At 36.0% G+C, this 18,729-nt stretch overlaps 1 protein-coding gene across 1 annotated transcript in view; it reads left to right on the forward strand.

Annotated features, from left to right (window-relative positions):
• Window positions 1-8,945: 8,945 nt before the first annotated feature.
• The window catches only part of TLX2 (T cell leukemia homeobox 2), a 327,434-nt gene continuing 317,650 nt past the window's right edge, over window positions 8,946-18,729 (forward strand). The window contains exon 1 of the mRNA XM_044064287.1: window positions 8,946-10,042. Within this exon, the coding sequence (XP_043920222.1) occupies window positions 9,589-10,042 (454 nt within the window). The 5' untranslated portion in view covers window positions 8,946-9,588. The remainder of the gene's footprint in view (window positions 10,043-18,729) is intronic.

Consider the following 18,729-nt stretch of genomic DNA (forward strand, 5'->3'; position numbering starts at 1 on the left):
TAAATGCATCCTGTTTCTATTTTGAAATGTCTGGCATGTGTCAATCCCTGTGCACCACGCCGTGTCAGGCAAACTTTAAAAAAGTAATTATTATAAGATTGAATTCATTGCTGTCAGGCGCTTGGACAGTGCAGGGGGTGTGTTACTCATCTATGGACACAGTTAGTGACACACTCCCTACACTGATTCAATACCGCCTTCTCCGGTTCTCCCTCAGTAACGCACCTTCATTAATATGCATGGCACACTACTGAGGGGGATCTGCATACACGGACACGGTAACATCCATGTAGGCTCTACACTATTCCTACATGGATGTTATTAAATCTGGGGGAATGATTTCCTGGCAAAGATATAAAAACAGAATAATGTGGTTGCTACAGCAAAATAAAGAGAATGATTAAATGACAAGGACATTATAACAGAGCAGCAGGACACATATTGGATATATTGAATAAGATGGTGGAAATTGTGAGAAAGGAGGGAAAGAAAAATACAAGGAAATTAAAAGATTATGGTATGTGGATAGGAAGTTATAGAAAATGTAACAGTGAAAACTGGTATATGATTGTAGACAAGAAAGCAATGATGAAATAGCTGATTAAATTAAATAAATGCAGGAGTAGTAGGTATAAGGGAAGACTAGTAATGTATATTATATATATATATATATATATATATATATATATATATATATATATATATAATGAGAAGATTGTGCAACAGTGAAGATGAGTAAAATAAAATGTGATAAATACTTACAATATATACAAAATGTAAGAATGTCTCCACATCATGTTAAGTGGTGGACTTAAGTGTTTTTGTTTATGGATTTAGCTGGTGAATCCGGAAGAAAAATATAATAAGTGTTTATCCAATTGTAGAGCAAGAACAAAAGCAAGATTGAGTTAGAAATTATTTTAGTGTAGATTTAAATTGTTAAAGTTAGATGTGCACCTTAGTCCAAGTAAAACTGAGTTCCAAGATCTGGCAATGCAGCTAGAGTATAATACATTTGCTACTGACTTCTCACATTTGTGGATGGCAAGTTGTTTTATCATATGAGCATAGTGGTCAGTGTTGCTTAGTTTGGGGTATTTTGAAGATAGCTATATTATTCCATAAGTCACAAACAGCTGACCATACTTAAGATGGTGGGTAATTCAACCCAATGTAATGGTTTTACTGAAGAATAGTGGTGGTTTCTATTGTTTGTAAGCAGCAAATTTTGCAGTTTTGTTCTAGCTTAGTTCTTAGTGTAGCCTGAAGATTGGTGAAGATTGATGTTATATAGAATAGTTTTTGCTCTTTATAAAATTCCTAGTTTCTGGTAAGGTTTTTTTTTTAATTATGCATCGAATTCGCAAATCAAATTTAAGGTTGTCATCTAATAGATTAATTTGTAGAACAACTTATATTACTGTGCTATGAAAGTAGATAATTTTAAAGTTAGTTTTGTTTTATTCGTGGGGTTTAGAGAAGAAAAGTATTTAATATGTATTTATTTTTTTAATCATCATGTATTCAGTGCTTTACTATTGTATCTTGGCTTGCTGTTATTTGCAAGTGGTGTCTAATTCAAAACAACAATCATCATATGCATACCTCTGTCAAATTTCATCAGCAGTCATATGACTTCATACTTTACTACAACTTGCATGCTCTCAAATTTGTGCATCTGCTTATAGTACGAAAGTGGTGTCGATTACATTAATAATGTATTTTAGACTTTCATTTGTATCTTGACATATAATTATGGTCATCTTATTTCTATTCTATTATACCTACTTTGCTTGTCTGTGTTGAAAATGGGTGCTGATTACATCGATCATGTATTTTAAACGTGTAATTGCATCTTGGCATATAATTGTTTTCATTTTATTTCTATTATTTTCTATCCAGCTTTTCTGGTCTGTGTTGAAAAGTGTTACTGGTCAGTCAGACTATTTCATAAATAAATAAATAAAAAAGCAAGCAAATAAATAAGTAAGTAACCAACTATCTAAATAAATACATCTTAATTTCAGAGTCGTAACTCTTTGTCAGGATAAGTCTTTCATCAGTGTGGTGTGGAAATGTATACTTTCCAATTTCAATGCACTAGTTGAAGTTCACCAAGACACTACTTATTTGATATAAAACGCAGGTGCATGGTGCGTTACGGAGGTAATGCTATTTGATTGGCAGATAGAATTATTGAAAGATGGCACCATAATTTACGATGTTGTGACATAATCCGTCTTAGTTCTAAACAATATAATTTAACACTCGCTGCAGGTAGATAAACTGAGATATGGTGCACCAAATATTTATCGTTAGACTTGTCTTGGGAGCAGTGTTTCGGCATGTGTGTTAAACTTTCTGTGTGAGGGGGAGGAAAACTCATTATAGAACTTTAGTTATGTATATAGTTGCCAAGATAGGGTTGCCACCTTTTCAAATGCCCAAAGTGGGACATTTTTGGCACAAAAGTCAGATTTTGCAGGCCAAAACATCCACGGCCAGTACAAAGGACAGAACTTCACTTTTTCCTAAATAAAAGCTTATTCTTGTAACATTTTAGTTGCTTATTCCATTTCTTATAACATTTAGGTGTTTCAGGTACAACATAACTGTTTTATGCAACTATTACATCAAATATATGAAATAATTTTGTCATAAAATCGCAGGACATTTGCCATTTTTACATTTTTTTTGCAGGACACTACTGCGCAAAGTGGGACAAGGGGTTACCCTATGCCGAGAAGTCTATTTTTAAGCGGTATATCCTAAGATCATAGTATATCATGTGATTAATGCCTTTTCATTTTTTGTGTTGGGGGATACTTGGTTATTTAATCCTATGTGGATACAATAAAGTAACAAAGTTCTGATGGACCCCATTACTCCATATAAGGATAAAATGACTGCTAGGGTTACCACCTGTCCCACTTTGCGAGGAACAGTCCCTCTTTGGGCAGTTGTGTCCTGACAAAAAAAATTGTAAAAATGGCAAATGTCCTGAGATTTTATGACAAAATTATTTCCTATATGTTATGTAATAGTTGCATAAAACACTTATTCTGTATCTAAAATACCTAAATGTTATAAGAAACAGAATAAGCAACTAAAATGCTACAAGAATAAGTTTTTATTTAGGCAAAAAATTTAAGTTCTAACTTTTGCACTGACCGTGGGTATGTGTCGGCCTGTAAAATCTGATGTTTGTACCAAAAATGTCCCACTTTGCCCATTTGAAAAAGTGGCAACCCTAATGACTGCTCCTCATAAAACATTAATTTTGGACAGGTACAGCTATCCCTAGGCGGCGCATTGGTGCAGCGGTTAGCATTGTCATCTTATACTCAGAGGCTGTCCGGTTCTATTCTCAGCGGCTGGGGTGCCTTTTGTGCGGAGTTCGAATGTCCTTCCTGTGTTCGCCTGGATTTCTTCTGGGAGCTATGGTTTCATCCCACATTTCGAAGACTTGTAGTAAAGTGAATTGGACACTCTAAATTGGCCCTAGGTACGAGTGTGCAGTCGCACTCCGGCGAAGGAGGGTTGGGCGCTGGATTAGCAATCCGCTCACATTAATAGAGCCGCTACAGAAACCACGAGTGACTGGAGTGCATGTTTAGAAAAGCAGCATAGTAAGTTATACAGCAAAATATTGATTCACTTTCGTTACTGTTGCTAAGGGATTATTTCTAAAGCTCTTGGCACATTAGTAGATAACTAAGGGGGATTAGGGCTTAGGCCGCTGGGGCGCCACTCTAGCAGAGGCGCTTTTCCAGTGCTTTTACTATTTATTTTGTAGTAAAGAAATTATTTCTTAAAATGTGTTGAATGAATACAGGAAAAGCTGAAGAGTAAGATACGCTGTGTTTTGTAGGAAATAAATTGTTTCTTAAAAATATGCTGAATGAATACAGGAAAATTTTAAGAGTAAAATAAGCTGTGATAAAATGAAGAAAAGTGTAATCGGGGTGGTGTTGGTAGACCAGTATGAGGGTACTGGGTGGTATGGGGGGGGGGGGCACTGTGGAGCCCTTTTGCCTAGGGCACCAGATGACCAAAGTCGGACGCGAGGGTTATAAAGCATGCCCTGTTGACCTCTTAATTCTGAGCCTTATGTCTAATCACTTCAAGCACTTTACCATTCCATACCTGTCGAATCCAACCCATTCTGAGACAGAGTACTTTATTTTGTACTTTTTAATAGCAAGCCCGTACAAAAAGGTTGAAAAGAGTCAACTATTCAGTGAAAGAAAAAAAAACAGAGTTGAAATACCTAAATTGTTCAGAAAGGCCTCAGTAGCCGTCTTTGTGTTTGTCTTGTATGTTATTAGGACAGTGAAGCTTTCTGGTTTGTAAGGAAATGCCTCACCTGGGTGTGTTTGAAAGTCAGGACCTGGAGTGCGTGGGGGAGTTAATACCACATGGAGGAACTTCATAATACAAACTAAATAAATACATAAAAATAAATAACAATAACTGAAAACTATAGATATCTTATACATCCCTTTCAAGATTACCACATTATGTGGAAGGTTTATCATTTTTGAGTCGTAAAAATTCCTTGTTTTCCCATTTTTTTCTCGTAGTTCTGCATTAAATAAGTCCATATTTCTCAAAGAATCAGTGACAAATCCAGAAGTAATCAGGGACAATTTTAAAATATTACTATTACTAATTTAAGACATTGACAAAATAAGACAATCTGAACTGATATACATTTACTGAAGAAAAAGAAATATATCACTCTAGCTACTGTCGTGTATTAAGTTTGAGTCACCACCTTTTTTGTCAAAACTCAGTAGCTCTAGGAGAGATTAACAGGGACAGAGCTGAATTTAGAGTCAAAATTAGGGATATCCTTAAAATAAGGTACATTTGGGAGGTGTGTGTCTCTCACACATTCATTGTTAAGAATTTTTAACAAATATCAATGACAATTTATACGATTTTTTTTTGTTCACCGTCAAAACTTTTCCTATGCCTGAATTAACACATTGAACAATAATCTGAACGTCCAAGTTAAATTTTTATAAGAGATTTTACAAATTTCTCATTTGCTGCACATAATGACAAGTAGTTTCATACATCAGACGTTTTGCAGTCAGAAGGTTGCGAGCTATGACGGTCCTTTCGGGAAGCATTCCAATAATAAGGAATAACATTCCCGTACAATCCCGATTTGGGTTTTAACTTCCTTTAAAACGAATCATGGTATCTATATGGGAAGTAGAAAATAAAATATTATTGAGCGTATCTTTCTATCCAATTGTATCATTCCTCTATGAACACTACTGAAAGAATTAATTGACTTAATAAAATTAATTAATTCATTCATCCACAAATATATTAATAATTTTAATGCATCACTATCGTGTAAGCCTTTGAGCTACACGCGGCTCACTGTCGCAGGCTGTTGTAAGTAATGGATGGGGTTGCTATATCTCCCCGAATCTGAATTGGTTGAAAAAAAAACTACTATGTTAAAGAAAGAAGGGTCCATGCAATGCTTAATCTCTATCTTTTTCTCTTTCTTTGTTAGCAATGAATTTACTCATTACGGTTACTATTTAATGTGTGTGTGTGTGTGTGCTCTAAAAAAATTAACAATAACTTTACCCATTCTACTCTAGTGATACATTTAAAGGTTCCATTTTTACTTTTTATTGTTTTTAATAATTGCAATCAAAGCATACTTTGTTATTTTAGACTGTCCTACCTAACAGCAAAGAATAAGTAAAGCGATACAGTGGAATATGTTTGGAAGCATCTGATTTTCCCGCAGGGCCATAAACATCTAATGAGATGTGACACCAGTGAAAGTGATTTTTATGAATGGGATTATTCATACTCCACTTTTGTAATAGTTTGTCCTTAAACCGTATTTGGGCAGACGTAGAGTGGTTGCAAATTTTCATTTATTTTAGTTCTTTCAAGGAAGCAAAAACGATTATGCACACACACACACACACACACACACACACACACACACACATATATATACATTAAATGATCTAGTAATTTATAAATAGTCTTGCAGCTAGTATTTTGTTTAGATAAAAGGTAAGTAGATAGATAGATAGATAGATAGATAGATAGATAGATACTCCTAGTTAGTTCCTTACCTGTTTTTCATAAGTCAGTGAACTTACTTTTCAAAAACATATTGCTAATTCAAGACTTATCATTTACTAATCTATCACATTTTTTTCTTTTAAGCACGGATGAATAGTCTTCAACGTTCAAGACAGGTATAAGAGTTTGTCAAATAATGCAAGTTTTAACTCTTGAAATAAGATATGTGTGATCGTTTACGAGAGAGACGGTGGCGTGCATATACAGAAACTGATGGCCGGTTTTATAGCTCTAAACATTATACGGTATTGAGTCTTTAATTGGTAGTTTTTCAGTACTAAGAAATGATTAAGAAGAGGAACATTAAGTAACTGTATCAGAAAATATGCAATGGTAAATAGGGTGTCAGGGTGGGGAATATAAATTACTAATTACTAATAATGAAGAATTATTTTAATTTGTAATATATGCCCAACAAATGGAAGTGTAATATACACCGAAACTTAACGAAATGTTATTTTAAATATTTCAAAAACAGGGCCTCGTTAGCAATCAATAATTAAGAAAAACTGGTTTACTTCATTGTGTTATACTGACTTTTTATATACGTAGCTCTTTTGCTAGCAATAGCTAAGCAGTATTCAATTCAAAATGTCTGAAAAGATAATTATTTCCCCCAAACATAAAATTAAAAGTATCAGATTTTGGTTTCATACAATTCCTTACAAACTAGTAGGCGCAGTACTTAAAGAAAAACTATTGGTTGTCATACGTTTAAATATACTAACTGGTTTATTGAAATCTAATGTAGACCATTCTTCATTTTAATCAAATAATGTTTACTTTGACAGTCACAGACTGTATGATTAAGACTATAACGTTCACAGTTATAAAAATGGGGCTGAACACACAAACCTGTGTAGGTCTGTCAGCTCTCAGTTCAAGACACTATCTATGACATTTACGCAGTTCGGGCACTGTGCTATGGGTCCTACCACATACACGTTTGTTTGTTTGTGTCTTTCGGCTTTTCCCGGTTAAGGGTCACCACAGCAGAACTCCGGTACGCTAATGATTGGAAGTAGAGTTTTACGTGCTGGCTTGCCGGGCCTAACGCACAACCTTCCACGAAGGAACGCCCGTTTACGCATGTCGCCACACAGAAGACGCTCTAACTGAGGATCGAACGGGCAAAGTATTTTCGCAGAATGTCCAGATTTTTGCCTCATAGTTTTGGTCCATTTTTTCATAAAATTGTGGTTTTCTGGCAAATCACTACGGATCGAAGTAACTAAATAATGACATACATTTGAGTTACAGTCTTCATATCCTTCAGAAAATGCGTGCTAGCACAAATCCTAATAATCTAGCCACTTATATTTAAAATATGTCCTTATTTTTGGGCTTTTGTACCTATTCTTTTAAGCTTTGTCCATATTTCTTATTCTAAGAGGTTGAGAGGTATGTGTATATTCCACTCTAAATAGCATTTATTATTATTACTAACGGGAATATTTTAAAACCACATATTTGTTCCCAATGATTTGATCAAAGTAATAAACAATCTCTCGCCGTTTTTTTTTTTCGGAATAGGAGCAAAACCAAAAATAATCTGGAGTAAGATTTTAAATCATGGGCAGTTTTTATAAAATAACATCATTAGCTTAGAAAACTGACAGTACAACACGACTTCACTTAAAAATACTTGAGTAAAAGAAGTGTGCAACTGGAAGGATTGTCGTTTTTAACTAAATATAATCTATCATTTTGTCTCATTAAATAGCTGATTTTAGAAAGGACAGAAGAAAAAGTCTGAGCCAGAAATAAGCATGTCATTGACAACCGTGGACAGTAGTGATGTTTGCATTCAAAATATTTATCCAAAGAAATGATATAACTAAAGCTAGCATGTGCTTGTCATTTCTTTCTCTCTATCTCGATAGACATATAGACGGATGGATAGTTGCATTTACATCGTTTGGAATTGAGTAAACAATTACAAATTGATTTATTTTATTGTGACATTATATGGTAGTATGCCCTGCTGAAAAGATTTGACTATATTGTTCGCTGTACGTAGAACTGTAACTGTATTTTACTGCAGCAAGTGTTATGTAGAACCAGTTATTTTGTTTACAATTCTAATGAAAAAAAAGAACGGTGCGCACGTAAATAAGTTGAAGGTATCATTTAAACCATGTGGATTTTTTTCTTTAAACCTTGTGGCATTTATCTATGTGCTGATGCATCCGGTTAAAGAGTCCCTTCTATCATCTTCTAACTATTAAACATGCATCTTTCTATTTAAAAGACAAAAATAACGAGTACACATGTATGTCCCGCTAGTTATACACGTGGAGACTGAGTTCTATAAATGCATTAGTTATAGTAACTTACCTTTATGAGGTACATTATATAATCTTCTCCCGTTAGTATGCTGCAAACAAAACCTGTCACTTATAATAATAACTGCCATATTTAGGAGAATCATCTGAATATTGTTCAAGCATACAAAAGCACGGCGAAGGCGCTTTTGTAGGAAACAGACTAGACTGTCACAAGAATCCGCAGATGCTCTCTTGACATCTTTAAATGTGCAGAAATGTTCCCCGTACTTTGTCACGCATGGACTTGTCATCAACCCATCCACCCTTCGAGACTTAGGCTATATCTTAAGCAGAAATGGCTAGCAAATCGTGGTTGTCTTTAAGGGGCTGGCATTTGTCACACCCAGTTACCTAAGCTCTGATGAGTCATCAGCAGTAAGAACCAATCTATGTAGCCATCACAAAACATATGGGAAGGGCTTAAAACTGTGGCGTCCCAGGAAGACAATTTAGTGAAGAAAAAAATTATGTTCTTAATTTTATTTTGCCTTTCACTGACGGAGATGAGCCGGGCAAATAGACTTTGAGGTATATTCCGGTAATTGTGCATTGGAAATATGAAAATATATTAAATGCATTCAATAAACGCACCTGACTATATGTCAAGCTAACCTCATAAAAAATGGATAAATGAAATTAGAAAGAAAAGTTTGTGCAAGACTGGAAACACTGGATTGCTACACGCGGGCATGTGGTCACGTATTTAGAGGAAGACTTTGTATTAATGAAGAATTCCCCTGGTTGTACAACTTTTCTGGGATGCTGGTATTTGACACCGAAAAAGCTTGGGAAGAAGCCAAGGATCGAACAATTGCAGGAGAGGATTTGTATGGGCTCTTGAGAAAGGGAATTTATGCTACTGTACAGTGAGGAGTGAATTGCAGTGAGAAATGTGGTTGGAGTTCCTCTCCTCTATGTGGATGTAACTATTCACTGAAAGCAAAGCTGATTTGAGAGACAGTAACCGGACTCAGTAATTGGTAAGAAAATGGTGCTTTGTGGAAATACAGTTAGGGTTTAGTAGCCGATTTGGTGAACATTTTTATTTGGGCCGTTGCCACTTCGTTTGATTTCAAAGAAACTACTCAAAGGAATTTGGCGATTGTATTCCCGGTCAACAAAAGTTGATCATATGGAGCATACCAGTATGGACCAAGTAAGCCATCCTCATTCCCAGCATGAACCTATTAGTTTTGGCATCGACCAGATCCTGAATTCACCAGATCAGCAGAGCAGCTGTATGGTTCCTAGTAGGGCCAATGAGTCCGACTACCAGTTGACTTCTCATAGTGTATACACAAATGGCTATGGCCACAGTTACAACCCAGCATGTTCGGTGGCTGCCTTAGGTGGATCTTACAATGTTAACATGAACATGAATGTCAATATGAACATGAATGTTAACGTGAACTCGGGGTCTGGGGGCAGCAGCGTTAGCGGTGGGGTTATTAGAGTACCGGCTCACAGACCTCTGCCTTCAGCCCCTCCTGCACATCCCCAGGCAGTTTGCAGCATGGCTGGTCTGAGCAGTTTGACGTTTCCATGGATGGAAAGCAGTCGCCGATTCGCCAAAGACAGGCTTACTGGTGAGAAACATGTTTTTCAAAACATTATATTTGAATCGCTTGTCCTTCCATTGCTTGCGCTTTGACTTTGTATTGCTTGCACCTTGTGTACATTTTTACTGAAATGTTGTAACCAAATAATTTTAATGTTCAGCTATAATAACTATTTATGAAGAACAGTTTGGTGTCTTTCTATTCCTCTTAACAGTTGTTTTATACATAAGCTACGACCGTCTACCTTCATTGGTGATCGGTAACAAAATATGAAGTACCCATGGTATATACGTTACTAGAAAACTCAATTGAATTTACAATAATGTTACTATTTGTAATCGATAATATGTGTAAAAGTAAACCAACTGTTGTGTAAAACTGCCAAAACATCAGGATGTTTTCTGGACGCTTTTCTGACGTTGAAGCTCTTCGTTTTAAAATTTATGGGGATTATTCCCACAATTCGAGTAATGTCCGATACTCTCACAATGTATTCACATTGCTTATGCACGTGTGTGTCTGTTCTTGGTGTTAACTTCTGGTTGTAAACTTTAAAACTGGACACTTTCAGCAGTTCAACTACCACAACACAAAAAAATCTTATGTATGTATTTGGATAGCATTGCTGCCTCACAGCAAGATGTTCTCCGGTTTGATAATAGGCCGGGGTGCTTTCTGTGCGGAGTCTGCATGTCCTCCCTGTGGTTGTGTGGGTTTTCTCCGGGTGCTTGGGTTTCCTCCCACATCCCAAAGACATGCTGTAAGTGGACTGGACCCTCTAAATTGGCCGTGTGTGTGCCTTCTGAGGAAGTTTGGGCGCCGGGCTGGCAACTCGACACCGTAAAACTCCACTGCCACTCATGAGCGGACAGGTGAACCGCTGTGGCGACCCCTTACCGGGAACAGATGGATCTGTAATCTAACGTGGTTAAATACTGTAACAGTGAGTCACAGTGGTGGACCATGGGTAAATACGGCATGACATCGGGCCCAGTGTCACATATTATTGATATACAAAGAACTAACACGATTTATATATTAAAAAAGAAAAATAATCGTGTTGCTGCTGGCAGTTTTTTGTTTATTGGCACTATCTGACCCTGAAGCTTTTTGTTTCTAGGTGCTGTATGACCCTGAAGTCTATGTTTAAGACTGAGTTATAAAACATACTGTTCCTGGAAATTCCTTTCCAGATACCTTGAGAAAACTAGTAACTGTTTCATACAACATACATCATGTATGTTACATGTGAGTCTGTGTATGTATGTAAGCACGTATACATGGGGGGGGGGCAAACAATAATGGGGTTCGCGAGGCGTAAAAACTAAAAAAAAAAACTACTAGAAGAACGGTAAGGGTGCAGAGCTGAGGTCTCTAGCTGCTGGGAACATTGCATGCTTCTTATTTTGTGTTAACCAAAAACTGATTTTTGTGTTAACCAAAAACTGAAAGGACAAGGGTATCGTTTTTCAACCCCACAGCCCACAAATACAACTTTGGCTTGCACACTGAAAATATCTATTACATTTAGGTCTGCAAGTTAACTAAAGCACAATATTACATTTTAAACTCTTAACATCAGCACAAACGACTTCCTATATTACCTTGCGCTTGCAGTACTACCATACTCTTTGCTATATATTTCTATCTCAATCACTTCAGATACAACAACGTGTTTGTGTAGTGCTGTGTAGTATATTTTTCTGTCACATTATCACGGCAATAATGTTCATTTCTGGGTGTCTTACCCCAGTTGTATATAACTAAATGCAGCACCTCAGTCGTTATATTACCATAAGTCATATCCTGCTTTTTTTACTATTAATATGCTGCGCTCTACTCTGTAAATGCAATAATTTATTTCTGGAGATTACCTTTTCGGCCTCCACTGAAATGCTAGCCCAGCTGGACTATCCCAGTAAACAAATTAAAATAAATAGACAAATACAAGATAGATAGATATATAGATATTTTTGACTTTTCTGTATTTCTAATCTGATTCAATTCTGCTTATATATAGTTCCATTAAGGCTTTTAATGAAAACATCAAAATATATCTATAAACTAAACAAGGACAAATCTCAACAGTATCAACGATATATCCAGAAACAATTAGGGGCACTTTTTAAAACATTAGTACTGTTAATTTGATATCTTAACATAGTAAGATAATACGAATTAATATACAGTTTCTGAAGTAAAAGAAGTATATAACTCTAATTGTTGTTATTATTTAATTGTAACTCATCATATCTCCAAACGTCATCAGTTTTAGGAGGAATTAAGGCGGGCAGGGCTAAATATTTTGTCAAAATCAGGGACAGCCCTGAAAATCGGGGACAGTTGAGAGGCTATCCATCAAAAATCATACTTAGCGATCGGGCCACAATACTCTGACTCATACCGCACAACTGTACAGATTTTCGCATAATGTCCAGACTTTTCCTTCATATTTTTGGCCCATTTTTCATAAAATTGTAGTTTCCTGGCAAATTAGTGCAAATAGGGTTACCACCTGTCCCACTTTGCGAGTTGGGCAGTTGTGTCCTGCAAAAAATTGTAAAAATGGCAAATGTCCTGAGATTTTAGGGTAAAATTATTTCCTATATTTTATGTAATAGTTGCATGAAACAGTTATTATGTATCTGAAACACCTAAATTTTATAAGAAACAGAATAAGGAACTAAAATGTTACAAGAATAAGCTTTTATTTAGGCAAACAAGTGAAGTTCTGTCCTTTGTACTGGCTGTGGGTATGTTTTGACCTGCAAAATCTGACATTTGTACCAATAATGTCCCACTATATCTATATTTATATACCTGTATTTATATCTATATAGTAGAGGTAGATATTTGTATGTTTGCTGAACGGAATGCAATGCATTGATGTTTACACTAAAGGGAACAAGGGAACTTAACTGGTTCATATGTAATTGAATTCCGCGAATGTACTTAAATCTTTATAATAAAAACAATTCAAGTAGGGAAACAAGATGTGTTATGTATTTTTAAGGGAAAACGTGTAACTGCTATAACACATCCGTCACTTGCGATCAGAAGTCTGCCCCTGTAAACGAGTTTTAAATAAGGCGTATTATCATTAAAATGAAAAATACAAAGTTTGTAGACTAAGGTAGTTCATTACTTAATTACCAAAGCCTGGAAGGAAATATGCTTAAGGTCCTGTTGCAGATAAGTTTCGAAACATTATTGCATTATTTAGTCCTGTTACTATGCAGCACTGCTGAGTACAAAGGTTTGCGATGCGGCTGTATACAACGTAAACCACGGCAGAGAGGCCTACCGTCAAACCACTTGTGCTAATTCAACATGTCCGAAAAATAGGTTGCATTTTCAGCGTTGCTCCTCATACACAAATGTAGCAAACAGCACGCAAAAATTAATAACTAAACGAGTGAAAGCGCCGACGAAATTACTGAAATAAAAATTCATAGATTGTTCTGCCCCGACTTCCACAGTTCGTATTGAGTAAACAAGAATGTCCTTTGCATCCAATAACCGCGGGCTGTGTGGTGGTGAATGCTTCAGGGTAGAAGGTTTGGGCTTAAGTGGAACAGGTAAGGAAACTATGCCGTCACAACAAACACACCTAGTTTGCTTTGTGGCGTAGGTTCATAAGGAGCGGCCTTAGGTCAACTGGTGCCCTAGGCAAAAGGGCTCCACGGCGCCCCCCACAACATCAGCCGGTGCCCCTATCCTGGTCTACCTACACACCACATACATACTGGAAAAGTGCCCCTTCTAGAGCGGCGCCCTAGGCGGCCGCCTAGTTGGCCTATGCCGAAGGCCGTTCATTTTAATTTACACCTGGCTTAACAGTCTGAATGGGAAAGGGGCATGGCTAATTTAATGCTACTATAGATGCTGAAGATTATTTTACTTGTTATTAACAGTCAGCGTTACTTTATAAGTACAAATATCCAAGCGAAATACACAACTCAAACTAAAAAAAAATCCAGTGATTTCTAGGTAAGATAGCAAACTACAGGAACATGACAGAAAAATGGAACGACATAAAAGGATAACTTGGAAAATGCAAAACAAAATATTTGCATGAAATATTAAACAGTCACTTAACTGTTAAACTGTTTGGCAGTAGGGTTCCCACCTTTTCATACGCCCAAATTGGGACTTTTTTATAGAAACACATACTTTTATAACACAGACTCCTCCTGCAGCAATTGCAAAGGACTAGACTCCACTTTACAGTAAAATTAAAACCTTCATTTTAATAGAATTTGAATTGTTTCTGCCGGTTCATATCACACTAAGGTGTTTCAGGTACAAAATAATTATTTTCGGCAACTCTCACGGGAAACGTAATATTTATTTATTTATTTAACCGTTGTTTCCACAGGACGCAACTGCCAACACAGGGATTGTCCTGCATAAAGAACGACAGGTGATAACTCTATGTCATAACTTTTACCAAGTGCAGTGAAATGTGGCAGGCAATATGACTCGAGTCAGGTGCCCAAACATTAATTTCCAAATACCCCAACAATGCTTACAAGGCAACATTTGTTTACATTTTTTCTTAAATTTGCCTCATTATAAGGAACGTACCTCATTTTGAGTCCTAAAAAATCGATGTCCCATGCTGTTTCAAACCGAAAGAGTCTAACATACATTCAATGTTAAGATATGTTTAACAACATGCATTCAATGTTAAGATGTGTTAAACAAATATAATTTCAATGTAAATAAATACTTCGTATTACTTAATCAATAGAACTTTCTCTGAGAGTGAAGAAACCGTTATTAAACTCGTTGTGAGCTTCTAGTTGAAGTAGTGAAGTGTTAAGTAAAAAAAAAGTGTTGCACATTTTGTCCATTTTTCTACACTGTGAAACGTAATGCTCTTACGTTTTGAGGACAGTTACGGACGCTCTTCATTTTAATTCTGCGTTCCACGCAGTTCCACACTGAATGAGTCAAACACACATCCATTGTTAATATTGTTTTATAAGTATCTATGGTAAGTAATACTGAATTATACTGAATTATATGAATTCATCATCTAAATGGATATTTTAAGTATGAAGAAACGGATAATAAGACTAAAGCAGTACGAGTTCCACGTTTTGCCCGACTGTTCCACGTTGTGAGAGATAGTTTGCCACATTTGGAGAAGGAAGGCTGTGTGCTACGTATGCTTACGATAAAGAGATGTTTACAAATAAATGCCAGTGAGGTAGTTATAAAATTTAAGATCGACAGACACAATACTATTTGTGAAATGGAACGCATTTCATGACGAATTTGCTTGAACTGAAAAAAGTCAGAGGAAAACAAATGCAGGTGTTAAATGTGATCAAAGGAAAAAACAGAGAAGCGCCTATGTGTGCGGCTATGCGCGCGTTTAGGGTGTGTGTGTGTGTGTGAGAGAGAGAGAGTGCGCGCGCGTACGTGTGTGTGTGTGTGTGTGTGTGTGTGTGTGTGTGTGTTACAGATGCAGATTAAAGCACAAGGGGACTTAAAAACACAGAAACAGAAAATTAGCAGATTAAATGTATCAAATGAGAAATACAAAGTGAGGTGGAATTAAACAGAAGGCTAAAGCTGATAGGGCACTTTTGAGGAGGAGTATAGATAACTTGCTATACAGTAAGTGGGAGAAGTTAGGAACTGCTCATTTAATAAGGGTGACTTTATACTTTTGAGTGGATATGTGCTTAATATTGAGTTATGTTTGATTGTAACTATGTACTCATCTGATTTTTATAAACTCTTTTCTTTTTTTAATCAAATGAGGTAACAAAAGGAATTCTGAATGAACAATTGCTTAACCAAAAAGTATTTCTTGCTAATTATTCCACACAAATGCAGCTGAACTGTATGTCTTGTTACTAAGCATATGGTTTCTCTTGCAGCAATTTGCTAAAGGAATTCCGTTTTATACAATTACCTTATTTGGTTGTCTTACTGCATATAGTATTGCATTCGGTTACAAATCTTCTTATACGGAAAATGCAATGTATTCCTTTAATATTTTCTGTGTTTTTAAGGCTGTCTTTCAGGATCCCCCCCCCAGCACATTTATTTGTACATTAATACTGTTGATTATATGTTGACACTGTACCCACTAAGCAAATGTTTCTTTTCTGTGGTGACCTGGGACTAGCCCAGAATCACAGAGTGCACATATAGAGGCTGGGTGAATCAATTCTGCACTACAAAATGAAACTCGGTAACAGCTTACTGCTTTAATCTTTTGCAGTAAACCGCCATGCCATGGACACAGTTTACACGTTGCTAATACTTATGCACTGTTTTAAGGTTTTTCTTTGCTGACCTCAACTGGAAATAGTCTGTGCCCAAGAAAGAACCTGACCAATAAAGATAAGAAAAAAAAAAAACACTTTAGATTGCAACTGGGCAGGCAAAGGCACCTGCTGTTGTAAACAAGGAAAACGGTAGTCAAGTAGAACTTTTCGTTTGTTTTGATTGGATATGAAATCTTTAAATAAGGGTGGTGCTTGTTCAAATGAAGCGCAAGAAGCATGTTATTTAATAATTAAGAAATATAGAGGGATTGAAGTCAAATAACAAATGCTGCAATGCAGGGATATCAAAAACTTTCTGACCACTAGCCTCTGATAAACTGGGAGAAAGAAGAGAGAGAGACAGAATGTTCTCTGCAATGCAACATACACTTATTACAAACAGGATAATGGCAAACATAACACACTTTACCAGGAAATTATACTTTTCAATAGGTGTGTGCAAATAACTATGACTATGATAGCGACATTCAATATTAATAATTAGTTGTACACGTCAAAAAAGCATTATTTTCTGCTAAAACGTTTTATGTTAGACCTTACTCTTTGTTGTGCATGAACATGTGATACCTTGATTTTTAATCTTTGGATTTTATTGTTACTTATTTTACTTCAGTTCTGTTTATAGTAGCTTCTGTAGCAAAATGTAGGGTGCAACAGGTGTTTGTTTTTTTTTTTTTTTTTAGGCCAGGTGATAGTAAACTTGATCTGTAGCTGATTTATTGACCTGTGTTCATCTGTTCATAATCAGGGAGATCTTGACTATTGTTTATTTATTTATTTTATTTATTTATGCACTTCTGTGTGCATTTGCTTTTAACTTATAGTTCTCTGTGCATCAAATGTTGTTATGCATTCATCAAAAAAGGTGCACAAGTTTTGTGATGTACCTAAGGAGCATAGCAGGTCTACAATTTAATCAATTTTCTTGTGTAACAGACATGGACCATGCATTGTGAATAATTATAACTTCAAAGCAAAAGCCCATGAAACCAAGAAGAGATAGTTATTCACATACACCCTGAAAAGGATATTTTATTAATAAAACTTGCTGTGATAGACTGTTCGTTTTACTGCACGATATTCTGAAAAAGAAAAAAAAAAATCACATGCACACACATGCACACACACAGCACATACATTTGTGCTTTTAACCCTTGAATTTAATTTTTCTTTCATTTAATTTATTGCCTGATTCCTTTAAAGATGGACACAAATTTGTCTGTCTATATCTATCTGAAAATCGGGGACAGTTGAGAGGCTATCTATCTATCTATCTATCTATCTATCTATCTATCTATCTATCTATCTGTGTATCTGTGTATCTATCCACCTGTTTACTTGTTCATTCTGTACACACTTATATTTGACATCTGATGTGCTTCATGTGTTGTTATTCTTCTCTGATTTTATTACCAAAGCAGTATCAAAAGTTTTGTATCATATGTTAAACAATGAAACAAAGCTGTAATTTGATCATTTTTTTGTAGTATAATAAACCTGTTTCAAACATTATTTACATCATACTTTGCATATAAGCAAACACACACTGTAAATGTCCCTGACTGGTGACAGTCAGGGAAGAAGCTAGGGTTGTATAAGTCAACAAGTGTGAAAGTCATTTTGTGTGCTTCCAACTGTATGTTGTCACCTCCAGAGAAAGTACATACCTATAATAAATATTTGAGGTGAGTGCACCTGAAGATGAGGTTTAAGTCAATGATTTCTTTTTAAAACTAGTCCCATATGTGTATGTCTTTAGTATCTGAAGTAGATAAAAATATGAGAAAATGTCATTCAATACATGATTTAATTACAACCCCTAACCTACACCACCAATGATGTTACAAAGCCTATTCTTTATATTTACTCCTTTCCCTTCTATTTTAAACCAGGAAATGGCACATTTTACAGATATGGCATTTGTAAAGAAACACCACAGCTATACATATAATAGGGAGCCAAACAGCTTGGCATGCTGAAGATTTTTCACTTGATTGTGTTAGAGCACTTACTCCTTTTTAGGACAATTTTTTTATTAAAGAAACTGAAATGAATAGATTTCGTCCACAGATTGTGAAAATAATGGAAGTAATTTTAACTAAACAGTAATGTACGATTTATGCCAATCAAAGTCTGTCTGTCTGTACCTATACACATATAACACCAAGGGGCATGAGATAAGGGTAAACCTCATTCACCAGTTATATTTAGGTTGGCACCATGGGCCTGCCTTCCCATTTGGCTGGTTACTGTAGATGGCTTCATACTGGACCTGAATGTGAGACAGGGTGCTGGCACTGCACCCACCGGTGACATACTGATGTTACCTTATATTTCTCCTGTAAGTGTTCAGTGAGTGGAGTGGGATCTTTTTTGTCCTTTTCTGTAAGGGTTAGGTTTATAAAA

The sequence above is a fragment of the Protopterus annectens genome, chromosome 2.part2 (genome assembly GCF_019279795.1).
Source record: "Protopterus annectens isolate FY-2018-M chromosome 2.part2, PAN1.0, whole genome shotgun sequence".
NCBI classification, from domain to species: domain Eukaryota; kingdom Metazoa; phylum Chordata; order Ceratodontiformes; family Protopteridae; genus Protopterus; species Protopterus annectens.